Source organism: Amphiura filiformis, chromosome 20, assembly GCF_039555335.1.
Source record: "Amphiura filiformis chromosome 20, Afil_fr2py, whole genome shotgun sequence".
Lineage (NCBI taxonomy): Eukaryota > Metazoa > Echinodermata > Ophiuroidea > Amphilepidida > Amphiuridae > Amphiura > Amphiura filiformis.
The window spans coordinates 59,564,606-59,577,746 of NC_092647.1; the positions used below are offsets into that span (position 1 = coordinate 59,564,606).

General features: G+C 36.9%; 1 protein-coding gene and 4 non-coding genes across 5 annotated transcripts; 4 read left to right on the forward strand and 1 right to left on the reverse strand.

Annotated features, from left to right (window-relative positions):
* Positions 1-2,055: 2,055 nt before the first annotated feature.
* LOC140142469 (uncharacterized) lies at positions 2,056-5,465 on the reverse strand. Its single transcript, XM_072164456.1, has 2 exons — positions 2,872-5,465; positions 2,056-2,140 (listed from the first exon to the last, which is right to left on the reverse strand). The coding sequence occupies exons 1-2, from the start codon at positions 5,026-5,028 to the stop codon at positions 2,099-2,101; spliced, it is 2,199 nt and encodes a 732-aa protein (XP_072020557.1). The 5' UTR covers positions 5,029-5,465; the 3' UTR covers positions 2,056-2,098.
* A 6,000-nt stretch (positions 5,466-11,465) lies between these two features.
* Positions 11,466-11,584, forward strand: LOC140143128 (5S ribosomal RNA). The gene has a single exon (XR_011857625.1). It is a non-coding gene; the product is annotated as a 5S ribosomal RNA (ribosomal RNA).
* A 394-nt stretch (positions 11,585-11,978) lies between these two features.
* Positions 11,979-12,097, forward strand: LOC140143213 (5S ribosomal RNA). The gene has a single exon (XR_011857702.1). It is a non-coding gene; the product is annotated as a 5S ribosomal RNA (ribosomal RNA).
* Positions 12,098-12,491: 394 nt separating this feature from the next.
* LOC140143187 (5S ribosomal RNA) lies at positions 12,492-12,615 on the forward strand. The gene has a single exon (XR_011857682.1). It is a non-coding gene; the product is annotated as a 5S ribosomal RNA (ribosomal RNA).
* Positions 12,616-12,957: 342 nt separating this feature from the next.
* LOC140143225 (5S ribosomal RNA) lies at positions 12,958-13,076 on the forward strand. Its single transcript, XR_011857713.1, has one exon. It is a non-coding gene; the product is annotated as a 5S ribosomal RNA (ribosomal RNA).
* Positions 13,077-13,141: the final 65 nt, after the last annotated feature.

Consider the following 13,141-nt stretch of genomic DNA (forward strand, 5'->3'; position numbering starts at 1 on the left):
ATACCATATACAATATAACATGATTTATACAGTATAACATCATAACATAACACACGCTGCCTTTCTTAAATTCTTCACAAATTTTGAAAAATTAACACAGCCAAAATTCCATAAACACGCAATTTTCAATTCAAAAATTCATAATTGAAATTACAATCTGCTTTATTCTCCACATAATTTGGAAAATGAATACATCCAAAATTCCATAAACACAGTTTTCAAAAATTTCATAAATTACAATCTGCTCTATGCACAACATTAGTATTACAAAATTTAATTGCAACACATTCATCTGCTTTTGCCAGATATCTTCACAGGATTACTTTTCAAAAAGTCCAAAGCAGCTGGGTTTAAATTATCAGCCGGCTCCCAAGTATTTCTGGAACTTGGGAAATCACGCCACTTGATAAGATACTGAAGCTTGTTGTCCCTGTACCTACCACGTAAAATCTTCTCTACTTCATACTCACTACTTGTGGTAACAGGAGTCAAAGGTAGACCCGGTATAAAAGATATGCGCTTATCCAATTCCTGGGATGCCATAAGTGGGGCAAACGAGTCATCTGGACAATCAGCATCTACAACACTTTCTAGAGGATCCCTTTGCACAAAATCTTTGGGCATGACATGATTTTCTGGTCTGGCATATCGATCATAGGCAAACTTCATTCGATTAACATGCACTGGGGCTGACATCAACTTATTGTTTGTCAGATTTCGAACACGGAAATTCACGGGCCCCGTTTGCTCTACGAGTAAGTATGGTCCTGACCAAAATTTCATGAGCTTCTTGGACAAGCCTGGTTGAGTGGCTGGAATATATAACCAAATTGTATCACCCACCTGAAACTGTACATCACTTGCATGTTCATCATAACGGTCTTTCATGCTAGCTTGATTAAGTTCAAGATGTTGCTTAGATATTGCACGGAACACTTCTAATTGAGATACCAAATGATGGATATGTTCTCTCACTGTCTTCTCTGGGTATTCACTCTTAGCCATCAATGTCACATCCAGGGGTAGTCTTGCTTCCCTGCCATATAATAAAAAGAAAGGGCTAAATCCTACAGAATTGTCTGCTGGTGTAGACCTATATGCAAATTGAATGGCTGGAATATACTCATCCCAGTTTGTCTGATACTCATTAGCATAGTGTGACAAGGTATCTAAGATAACAGAGTTAAAACGTTCCTGAATAGCATTACACTGTGGATGATAACTACTTGTATTCAACTTTGATGTACGCATAATTCTACATACTTCAAGCACCAGTTTACTGAGGAAATTTGTACCTCGATCACTAAGCAAATATTGCGGACAACCATGTTGACATATAATATGATCAAAGAATGCTCTAGCTACAGTAGCTGCATCCATAGTCTTAATGGGAACTAAGATAGGCCATCTGGTACAGTGATCTGTAAAACACAATACATACCGATTACCATTGGTTGTAATAGGTAGAGGACCCAAGATATCCACACTTACACGTTCAAATGCACTGGGGACCTTCATGGTCATCATGGGAGCTCTAACTTTGTGTCTATGTGTTTTCTCTGAGCACAAGATATACACGATCTTACCCAATTGTCAACATCTCTATACATACGTTTCCAGAAATATCTTTGGCGGATTTTGTGATATGTTCTCTGAAAACCAAAATGAGCTGCTAAAACATTATCATGACAGTTGTTAAGTATGATATCAATCATGGTTACAGGTACATAAAATTGTACAGTATTTCTTTCTGGCATGTGACGTTTGGCGGGTGTGTGCCATATATGATACAAAATACCTTCATGGACATAGTATTGATCTGACTGCAATAAAATATCACGTGCTTGTCTTTGATTATCAGGCAATATGTCTTCATCCAAAAATCTTATCATGGGACCAGCAAAAGGATCAGCTAATTGAGCATCTTTGAAATGATCCACATTAACATCAGTTGGTAAAGAAGGAACTTTTTGAATATCTACATACTTTTGGTCTCCATCCAGTCGTCTATTCCTCTGAAATCTTAGATTTCGAACAGTATTCACTTCTGGATCTGGCTTTGTCTCTGACGCAGGAGAGTCATTGATGACGTCATCAGTCATTGTCTCCAAGCCACATTCTGTCCAGTTTGAATCTGTTGCTGAGGAAGTAGGGGAGTCAACATGATATGAGTTACATGAATTACAAGATTCTGACACTTGAGTTGGTATTCTACTTAGTGCATCTGCATTACCATTCTTACATCCTCTTTTATGGACTACTTCATAAGTATATGATTGTAACTTCAGTACCCATCTTGCGAGGCGACCTGTTGTACGCTTTTGACCAAACAACCATTTCAATGCACAGTGATCAGTCTGAATTATGAACTTTACAGTATGTTGAAGGTATGGGGAATATTTCTTAATCCCTTCAACTACAGCCAAAGCTTCAAGTTCAGTAGTTGTATACGTCTTTTCGGAATCATGCAAAGCTCTACCTCCATAACAAATTACCTTCTCTTCACCATCTTGTACCTGTGCTAAAATGAAACCAAGACCTCTTATACTGGCGTCTGTTTGCAACATAAATTGAGTACCATCAAAACGAGGGTAGGCAAGAATTGGAGGTTCTACTAGCTTTTGTTTCAGGATTTCAAACGCTTCTGCACACTCTTTTGACCAAATAAATTGAACATCTTTCCGAGTGAGATATGTTAAAGGTGCGGCTATTTTACTGTAATCTCTAATGTACTTCCTGTAATAGCCTACAAAACCTAGAAATGATCTTACTTCCGATACCTTCGTTGGAACTGGATACTCTTGGACTACTTTGGTTTTCTGGATCAGTAGCTATCCCATCTTTACTTACAATGTGTCCTAAATAACGTACCTGTTCTTGAGCAAAAGTACACTTTTTAGGCTTGAGCTTCAAATTGGCTTCTCTCAACCTCTGAAATACTTGTCTCAAATGATCTACATGTTCATTAAAAGAATTGGAAAACACTATTACATCATCAAGATATATTAATACAAATTTCCAATTTAAACCTCTGAACACTTCTTGCATAACTCTTTGAAACGTGGCTGGAGAATTTGTACACCCCATTGGCATTACATTAAACTCATACAAACCATCTTGTGTAATGAAAGCACTCTTTTGTTTTGAGCTTTCTTCAAGTCCAATTTGGTAATAACCTGACGCTAAATCTAGTGTGGAAAAATAATTTGGTGTTCCTGCGCCTAAGCTATCTAATGCATCATCTATGTGAGGTAGAGGAAAATTATTCTTTTCCACAATTTGGTTACATAATCTCATATCACAACAGAATCTTAGTGTACCATCAGGTTTAGGAATCATTACAACAGGAAAACTCCAACTACTGGTGGATTCTCTGATTAAACCATCTTCTAACATCTGATTGACTTGCTTACGTATTTCAGCTTGCACATGAGGAGGTTGTCTATAAGGACGACATTTGATTGGCGGATGATTACCAGTTCTTATGACATGCTCAATTTTCGTATATCTTCCTCTAGGACTATCTTTGGTTTGAAAAACGTCTACATACTCAGCTATAAGATCAGATAACATATCAGAATCGGTTTCAGTTAAATGAGAATCATTGAAATTGACCTGAGAAAGAACTTCACGTACCTTAGGATCTGGCGAATTATGTGCCTTTACATGGACTGATGCTACAGGTACTTCATCTACTACAGAGTCATCTATATCGGTAAAATGAATGATTTCACTGTTATTTACAAGTGTAAATGTACCAAGTTTTGTTCTAGGATACAACACAATTGGTTCATTGCTAGTGTTTAACACAAGTAATTGAGTACTACAACTAGATTTGTTAGTAATATGTTGAACACTTGATACTGTATTGGCAATCAATACTCCTAAAGCAGTGACTCTCCGTCCTCCCTGACATAATCCTATTGTGCCTTTTGGAAGATTATTCGATAACCTCGCACGCACCACTGATTGTGAATGAGGCGGAATTTCTTGCCTTTCAATTACACGTAAATTACTCCTCTTAAACAATCGCAATTTCTGTGTGTTAAAATCTAATCTGGCCTTATGCTGTTTTAGGAATCTTTTTCCCAACATGATTTCCTGACTAAGATTTCGAGCAATATACATTGGCACGAGAAATTTTGCACCTTCAATAAACAACGGAACAACAACAAAACCACTGATTTGCAACACAGATTTGTTTGCGGTACGGGCTTTTGTTAATCGCGGTCTTGACACTGCAATTTGGTGTGACAATTCCAAAGAATGCCAGTACTCATGATCGATTAGATTCATTGTACAACCAGTGTCAATTAAACAGTCAATGTTTTGGCTACCAATAGTGACAGAAATATAAACTTCTTCATCAAAATCTGTTTCAACGTTATCACTATCGCATTCAGACGCGGCAAAATTTGAATCAAATTTTCCATTGCGCGGAACTTGGGCTGAATTACACGGAGAATTACTGCTCTTTTGACGTGTTTGGTCAGTCACACTGTTTACATTACAACTATTTGAAACAAATTTCTGTACAGTTTGTGCATGTTTTACCTGTTCATCAGTTGGATAACAACAGTTACTACGACCCCGATTATACACATCTTCCTTTTCAGGACACTGTCTGTAGCTATGACCTAGTGTATTACATCTGTAACATTTCATATTACGGTCATTAACCTCTCTACACGTATACGGACTCTGATCAATACAGCTATTACCGTTTACAGGTGCATGACATCGATCATTTACATTTTGTTCAATAGATTCAATGTACCTCTCATTGGACAATATCCTTTCATTGACCTCGCCAAAACAATTGTTTGTACGTCCTACGTTTTCGTGTACTACTTTCACTGTATTCACTATTGCCCTACTACTTGTATCCACTAATTTCACTATTTCATGACTGAGTCGGAGAAGATCATTATATTCTGTACTATGGATTACCTTCTCTGGCTGCTCTGAGTCAGCAATTGGTATGCCTCGGTGCATGCCTAGGGCAACTTGTATGCCTATAGGAGCCATAATCACATTTACTTTTCGCCATTAATATACATTGTATCAATACAAGAATATCACGCTGCAATATTATTCACAAAATGGCCGAAAACAGAAATCACGCAACAATATTCTTCGCGCCATAAAACAACTTTGGCGGGAAATCACGAGAAGCGTATTTCACTTAATCTATCAAAAATATCACATAATATATATATACAATGAATCAATCCAATATTGCTATAAATAATAATACCAAATTAACTTACCTGGGGGTTGGTTTTTCCCACCAGGGGCAGCTGACAGCCAGTCACAGCTTGCTTGGTACCGGAAAAGATTGGATTCTGCACCATTTATTATGACTCAGAATTGATGTGAAGATCCACTCGCCAGTTATCTGATTACTAGAAATTAAACCAAACACATGGCCAATGGATCTTCCATCTGAGACGGGGAAAGACTCAACAGAAACAAACGGAGAGCAAAATATTACTTCACAAATAAACTTTAATCTCTCATCAACAAAGTGATCACAATAATATAATAGATGAGCGAAATATTCTTAGTTCATCCTCCGGCTATGGCTGGCTGACAACTGCCACGAATAATAGTCCGGGGTAATTGAGGAGAGGACGCCGCGGAGCGATATATATTTAAATTAGCTATGGAAAGCAAATAGCGTCATAACACTATTCATTAATAATTCATTATTAACCATATACCATGCTCCTACTGCAAAGAAAATCCCTGAAAATCAACAGAAAGAGATTTATGATATATTTAAAACCACAATTATTTATTTGTATGTTAAAGTTTGTTAGAAATCAATAGTTTATTCATATAGACAATGCGTTGTAATTTCGTTCTGGTGCACCAGAACGAAATTCAAATTTCACGATATCTTGCAGATTAATTCGTTTTGCAAAGATATCGTGAGGTTTTGAATTTCGTTCTGGTGCACCAGAACGAAATTACAACGCATTGTCTATCATGAGCAGTGTAATACACATAATCATGCATAACTCGCAAACGCAAAATCGGAATCAACTGAAATTTTGGGGATAGGCTTTTTTCGTGAATATGTACTGAAAAATGTCATAAAAAGAGGATACTTGGATCACGAAACACTCCTTTAATCTGCAAGAAATATTTTGTACATAAACATTATGTAACCAGAGGTTTCCAGTGATATAAAAATCTCAACTTTTTTTTGAGAAAAGTGGGGGGATGAAGCTGTGGATCACGAAATGCCCCTTTAAATCCGGGAAAAAGAGAGGAAGGGTTGGTAAAGCCCATAGGTTTCTGAGTAAAATCCATTTTCATTTGAAGAAATAGGCTACGTCCGGAAAGTGACATAGGCCTATATTTAAAAGAAATAGAGGAAACCGGGGACAATTGTAACACGGGGCACCGTAACAGTGACGCCCACGCCTTGAAGAATTAACTTACAAAGCTTATTTGCCTATTCCTAATGCTTAGGACCTGTCACGTCAGGGGTGAAGTTGAATGTCTGTAAATTACAGATTATATCAAAAATACCATTTTTCGAGTAGGCCTACTTGACTAGGCCTATTATTTTTCATTTGTAATTTCATTTTTGTAATAAGTACTTTCAGATTAATGCCGATTGGTATGTTTTCCGTGAAAATGCTGTGAACCTCAGTTTTGGCATTCCCTTTTCAGATCTTGGGGCTTGCCAATCTTTGTGGTTTAACAGAAATATTAGATCAAAATCTAAACAGTATTTTACTAGGCCTATGAAGACTGGTGTGATAAAGGTATTGTGTATGTTGATGATTTACTTAATCCTCCCCATCCAGGTAGTAAATTGTTTGAAGAATTAATTCTTGATTTTGATATTTCTAATCGTGATAGGAAGAAATTTAATTTTTTATGAAAAATGTTCCCTCTATTTGGATTGATAATCCAAACTTTGATAGGCCTATTTCTAGTTCTGACATATTTAATAATCTGGTTGATAACCTTATCCAAGCTCCAAAAACTCCTCGTTATGCTTATTCTATCATGATTGAGAAATGTGTTCCTGAAAAGCGGGTGTGTTTTTGGAATGAGTTTGTTAATGACCCTAAGGACTTGGAATGGGAGCAAATTCATCTTCGTAATTTTAAATGTTCAATTGATTCTCGATTTCGTTCATTTTATTTTAAAGTCTTTCACAAAGCTATTGCTTTCAATGATTTTTTGTTCAAAATTAAAAGGAGGGATTCGCCGGAATGTACCTTTTGCAATAAGATGTCGGAAACAATAACCCATGTTTTTTGTGATTGTGAGATCATCAAACCCCTTTGGGATGATATGGTTAAAACTATTAGAAATAAAGATGATATTGATTTTGATATCTCAACATTTGATAAAATTTTTGTTTTTCTTGATGACATGTTTTTGACATACTTGTTCTTGAGTGTGAAATATTATATTTATGTGTGTAAATTTCAAAACAAACCTCCCACCAGTATTGGTCTTAAGACCCATTCCATGTCAACTCCAGGGATGTGCACCGCAGCACCTCTTCAATTTTTTTTTTTCTTTTTCTGTGTGGTGGTAGATATTGATGAGAAAGTAAAATCCCGAGAATTTGAGCTTCATACTCCATTTCGTTTTCCCGTGGCATCAATTTGAAATTAAGGGGGGTCAGCGTAAAAAATGTGTCGCAACGCGAAAGACAACGTTTGGAGGTCCATAAATGTATAAAGGGAACCCTTTACAACTTTGAAAAGTATGTATCCTGGGGTACTTATTTGTGTAGAATTCAAATCTGAGATATTACCCATGCAAAACCCCAATTGTACATTTTTGCACATTTTGACCCCCCTGAAAACCAATGTCAGACAATTTGATCCACCATCAACTTCAGGTATGTTGAAAATATGTCCTTGGACAACATTTCTGAGAGATATTGGCTTGGGGTCTCGATGGCTTCAACACATTAGTTAGGTTTGCATTCTCCATAGAGTTGTACATAAGTCATTACATGCGAAATCAAAAATGTGTACAACTCTATGGAGTAGGCAAACCTATAAGTGATGTGTTGAAGCCATCAAGACCCCAAGCCAATATCTCTCAGAAATGTTGTCCAAGGACATATCTTCAACATACCTGAAGTATTCTAATAGGCTCAATATTGGATAAGAGTAATGTCCTACCAAAGGGCTCTGACTGGCAAAAAAATGGACAATAAAATTATTTTTACTTTTGGAGTTCTGACCCCCCCCCAAAGTTGGTCCTGGATGGACGAAGTTGCATTTTCAGGGCCCTATATCTTTTAAAGTAAAGGAGTTACAAGTTTTCTGATGCCATATTTGAATTCTACACAAATTACAGGTGTAACCAGGAGATCATTTGATTATATGGACAGAGAGATGTTTCAGATTCTTTACTAAACCCTGGTCAGACCACATGTTGAATATGCAGAGAGATGTTTCAGATTCTTTACTAAACCCTGGTCAGACCACATGTTGAATATGCCAATTGTATTTGGCACCCTGCATTTCAAAAGGACAGATGAGAATTGAGAAAGTCAAAAGAAGAAACCAACCACGAGAACAGTCAGGCTTCCGAAGTGGATATTCAACAGTAGACCAACTGCATACCATCAATCAACTCTTCAAGGCAAATGAATATAACTTGAAGCTATGCATTGGATATATAGACTATGCGACCTCTTTATAGCATTACGTAAAGTCCGGGGTAAAATCGGAGTAAATGAAGGATATACAAATACTTGAGGATATCTACACAAACGCGTTTTCAAAGCAATTCAAATTCTGCGTGGAGTGAAATACTATATCCCAAAAAAAATATTCACAACAGCAATGGAAGACATATTCAAAAAGCTGGACCTACATGAGAGAGGGATCAACATACATTTGTAGACAGCGAGAAGCTAACAGATCTAAGATTGGCAGATGACGTAGCTTTACTGACAACATCAGTGAAGGACATGGAGGTCCAGTTAAATGATCTGAATAAAGGAAGTAAGACGATTGGACTGAACATAAGCAAGTTAAGTTCAAAACTAAATATTATGACAAACCACCAGTCAGAGGACTTCATTTGTGAAGCCGACATTATCGAAAAGGTGGATGGCTAAAAATATCTTGGCCAAACAGTGAAGATGGAGGACAACACACCAGGGAAGAAGTTTTGATTAGAATAAAGGCAGGTTGGAGTTGCTTTGGCAGATTCAAGAATATTCTTTGTGATAAGAACTTACCAATGCATCTGAGAAGTAGCATGTTTAACCAGTGTGTATTGCCAACAATGACATATGGAGCCGAAACATGGACAACAACGGTACCTGGAACAGAAACTACAAACATCCCAAAAGGAAGATGCTAAAACATGTTACCTTAAGAGATAAAATTAAGAACACTGAAATAAGGCGTCAAACTCTAGTCAAAGAGATTGCACGAAGAGAAGATAACAGATGGACTAAACGACTCAAAGAATGGCAACCAAGAACAGGGAAAAGATCAAGAGGAAGACAGAAGAGGGGGTGGCGTGACGACATTACTGCCTATAATTATGGGACCTACATGGACAAGAAAGGCAAGGGACAGAAAAAACTGACAGAATCATGAAGAGGGCTACGTCGAACAATGGTCGAACACCGAACACAGCCTGGTGAGATGATCAGGTGAGGTGAGGAGGAAAAATTGGATATAGCACAAATTATCCTCCGGCCCCTACTCAATACAAGAGTTGGTAACCATGCGTGTTACCAAATCTTTCAAAGACCCTTTGCAATGATCACCCCCCCCCCTTTTTCGTGCAAGATCGAGGACAAATTTGATCAAAAAACACCTTTTTGTGGTTTACAACGACTAGATTTCAAACACCCCTCACGATGACATTAAACTTCCTTGGATTGCCTTCGACAGACGACTCGGAAGTTTTTGCTGAAATATCACACTACCGGATTTTCCAAAAGTACCCCTTTTATCCAAATTTTACGCACAGTAAGAATTAGAATAGTATTCCGTATGAGCATTCACAGTATACCCCCAATTTTGTCAATTTCGCGGTCCTCGCTACTAGTAAAAAATACCCATTTTCCGCGATATTTACAACACGCATGGTTGCTAACTTTTGTGTTGAGTATACATCTACATCTACACATCTGTACTCAGCATAGTCCTTCTGTCAGGATGTCGTGCCAAGGCCTAGGGGGCGGGACTTATTCCAAAAATGATCTTCAGAAAATAAAACTCTCTGAATAAACTTTTACCAGCATCACAGAATTATAGATTCTGTGATTAGCACAGAGTTTTCTGATATGAATTTATTACGTAAGGTATCGATATTACCAGTGCATCAAAAAAAATTCAAACGTTATTGTTTGAAAAGTTAAAATTGGTTCTTGATGGAAATGAGAGTACTGGGATGTGTAACAGATTTGGGTGCATTTTCAGTCATTTAGTTTAGATTCAGGCTGCATTTTATTGTTTTTGAAAACTCTTATATTTTCTTTAAAAAAAGGTTATAGAAAGGACTTTTCTTTCTGAACATTTTTTCAAAACTATCTGTAACAAATTTACCTTATCATTATTATTACAATACTTTATGTCGCTCTTACCTCTATAATTTTCGACAGAAAATTCTAAAGTTCGTACACATTCGAGTATCTCTTTCGTCAAACACGGTTTAAATTCTGTTCTGAGTTTTCTGAGCTGAGATCCAGTTGTACATACCCACCCAGACATAATTCGAAAACTTGCGGCCCCTCAACGGGTTTGTGATACAAGGAAGGATTGATTTACGATATTGTTTAATAAGTTGGCCTAATATTATTTAATTATACTATGTTTTTCCACATATTCAATGTTCAGAAATGATATGATTACAGCCAGTAGCTTTCTTTAAAAGGACTTCTTCATGAGCATTCTTTGGGGCCAAAATTATTTGGATGGAATCTGGTGTTGAAATAGTTGTGCTATCTACTGGAGATATCTTCGTGTCGTATTACATCTATCAGCGAGTACTAGTACTAGTACAATGATAAATCGCGCAGTAAATCGGCTGCATTTAAGTTTGAACCACTTGAGCTAGCCTGAATCCTTTTATTACCCACAATCCTTTACATTGCCTTACCATCAGCACAACCCGATGACCATGCGTAGATGTTGAAGGACTGGGGAATTTAAACAAAGCTCGAACAGCCAAAGTAGACCAATTTACAATGTGAACGTGACACTGAATTTAGTAAACGTACGCTGACCGGAAGTGCAACCCGTAATTTGTTTATAGTTCCTAAAAATGAAAAGACTACAATCTCATCAGAACAATTCACAATTTGATCAGAGTAAGTTGTAATTGAGTTTTAATATAAAGAGCAACAAATAATTGTTGTTGCACAATATAAAAACGATTGAAAGAAAAGCAAGCAATCATTCTGATTACAGTCAATGCTAAGCTATAAGTAAGCTAAAATGGCATCTGCAGATGTCTACGGCCATACCACGTTGAATACACCGGTTCTCGTCCGATCACCGAAGTTAAGCAACGTCGGGCCCGGTTAGTACTTGGATGGGAGACCGCTTAGGAATACCGGGTGCTGTAGACTTTGCATTCGAATCCTTCGTTTTTATTTTTGACTCGAGTTTATGTTTGTTTCCTCTATCTCCAGTGATGTAATTTTACTATTTGCAAAGCAGCTTTCTTGAAAATAAGATTTTTTTTTCTTCCTTTTGAAATTTTTTTGGATAGAATCTGATGTAAATTTTTGCTATCTACTGAAGATAGCTCCGTAATTTGTTTATAGTTCCTAAAATGAAAAGACTACAATCTCATCAGAACAATTCACAATTTGATCAGAGTAAGTTGTAATTGAGTTTTAATATAAAGAGCAACAAATAATTGTTGTTGCACAATATAAAAACGATTGAAAGAAAAGCAAGCAATCATTCTGATTACAGTCAATGCTAAGCTATAAGTAAGCTAAAATGGCATCTGCAGATGTCTACGGCCATACCACGTTGAATACACCGGTTCTCGTCCGATCACCGAAGTTAAGCAACGTCGGGCCCGGTTAGTACTTGGATGGGAGACCGCTTAGGAATACCGGGTGCTGTAGACTTTTGCATTCGAATCCTTCGTTTTTATTTTTGACTCGAGTTTATGTTTGTTTCCTCTATCTCCAGTGATGTAATTTTACTATTTGCAAAGCAGCTTTCTTGAAAATAAGATTTTTTTCTTCCTTTTGAAATTTTTTTGGATAGAATCTGATGTAAATTTTGCTATCTACTGAAGATAGCTCCCGTAATTTGTTTATAGTTCCTAAAAATGAAAAGACTACAATCTCATCAGAACAATTCACAATTTGATCAGAGTAAGTTGTAATTGAGTTTTAATATAAAGAGCAACAAATAATTGTTGTTGCACAATATAAAAACGATTGAAAGAAAAGCAAGCAATCATTCTGATTACAGTCAATGCTAAGCTATAAGTAAGCTAAAATGGCATCTGCAGATGTCTACGGCCATACCACGTTGAATACACCGGTTCTCGTCCGATCACCGAAGTTAAGCAGTGTAACGTCGGGCCCGGTTAGTACTTGGATGGGAGACCGCTTAGGAATACCGGGTGCTGTAGACTTTTGCATTCGAATCCTTCGTTTTTATTTTTATTTTACCTTTCTTGAAAATAAGATTTTTTTTCTTCCTTTTGAAATTTTTTTTGGATAGAATCTGATGTAAATTTTTGCTATCTACTGAAGATAGCTCCCGTAATTTGTTTATAGTTCCTAAAAATGAAAAGACTACAATCTCATCAGAACAATTCACAATTTGATCAGAGTAAGTTGTAATTGAGTTTTAATATAAAGAGCAACAAATAATTGTTGTTGCACAATATAAAAACGATTGAAAGAAAAGCAAGCAATCATTCTGATTACAGTCAATGCTAAGCTATAAGTAAGCTAAAATGGCATCTGCAGATGTCTACGGCCATACCACGTTGAATACACCGGTTCTCGTCCGATCACCGAAGTTAAGCAACGTCGGGCCCGGTTAGTACTTGGATGGGAGACCGCTTAGGAATACCGGGTGCTGTAGACTTTTGCATTCGAATCCTTCGTTTTTATTTTGACTCGAGTTTATGTTTGTTTCCTCTATCTCCAGTG

Excerpts from the sequence above, each read along its gene's own strand:
- LOC140142469 (XM_072164456.1), bottom strand. The coding sequence starts at position 5,028 with ATGGCTCCTATAGGCATACAAGTTGCCCTAGGCATGCACCGAGGCATA. Across the intron at positions 2,141-2,871 it reads GTACTTTTGCTCAAGAACAG|CAACAGATTCAAACTGGACA; the intron begins GTACGTTATTTA and ends CTACTTCCTCAG.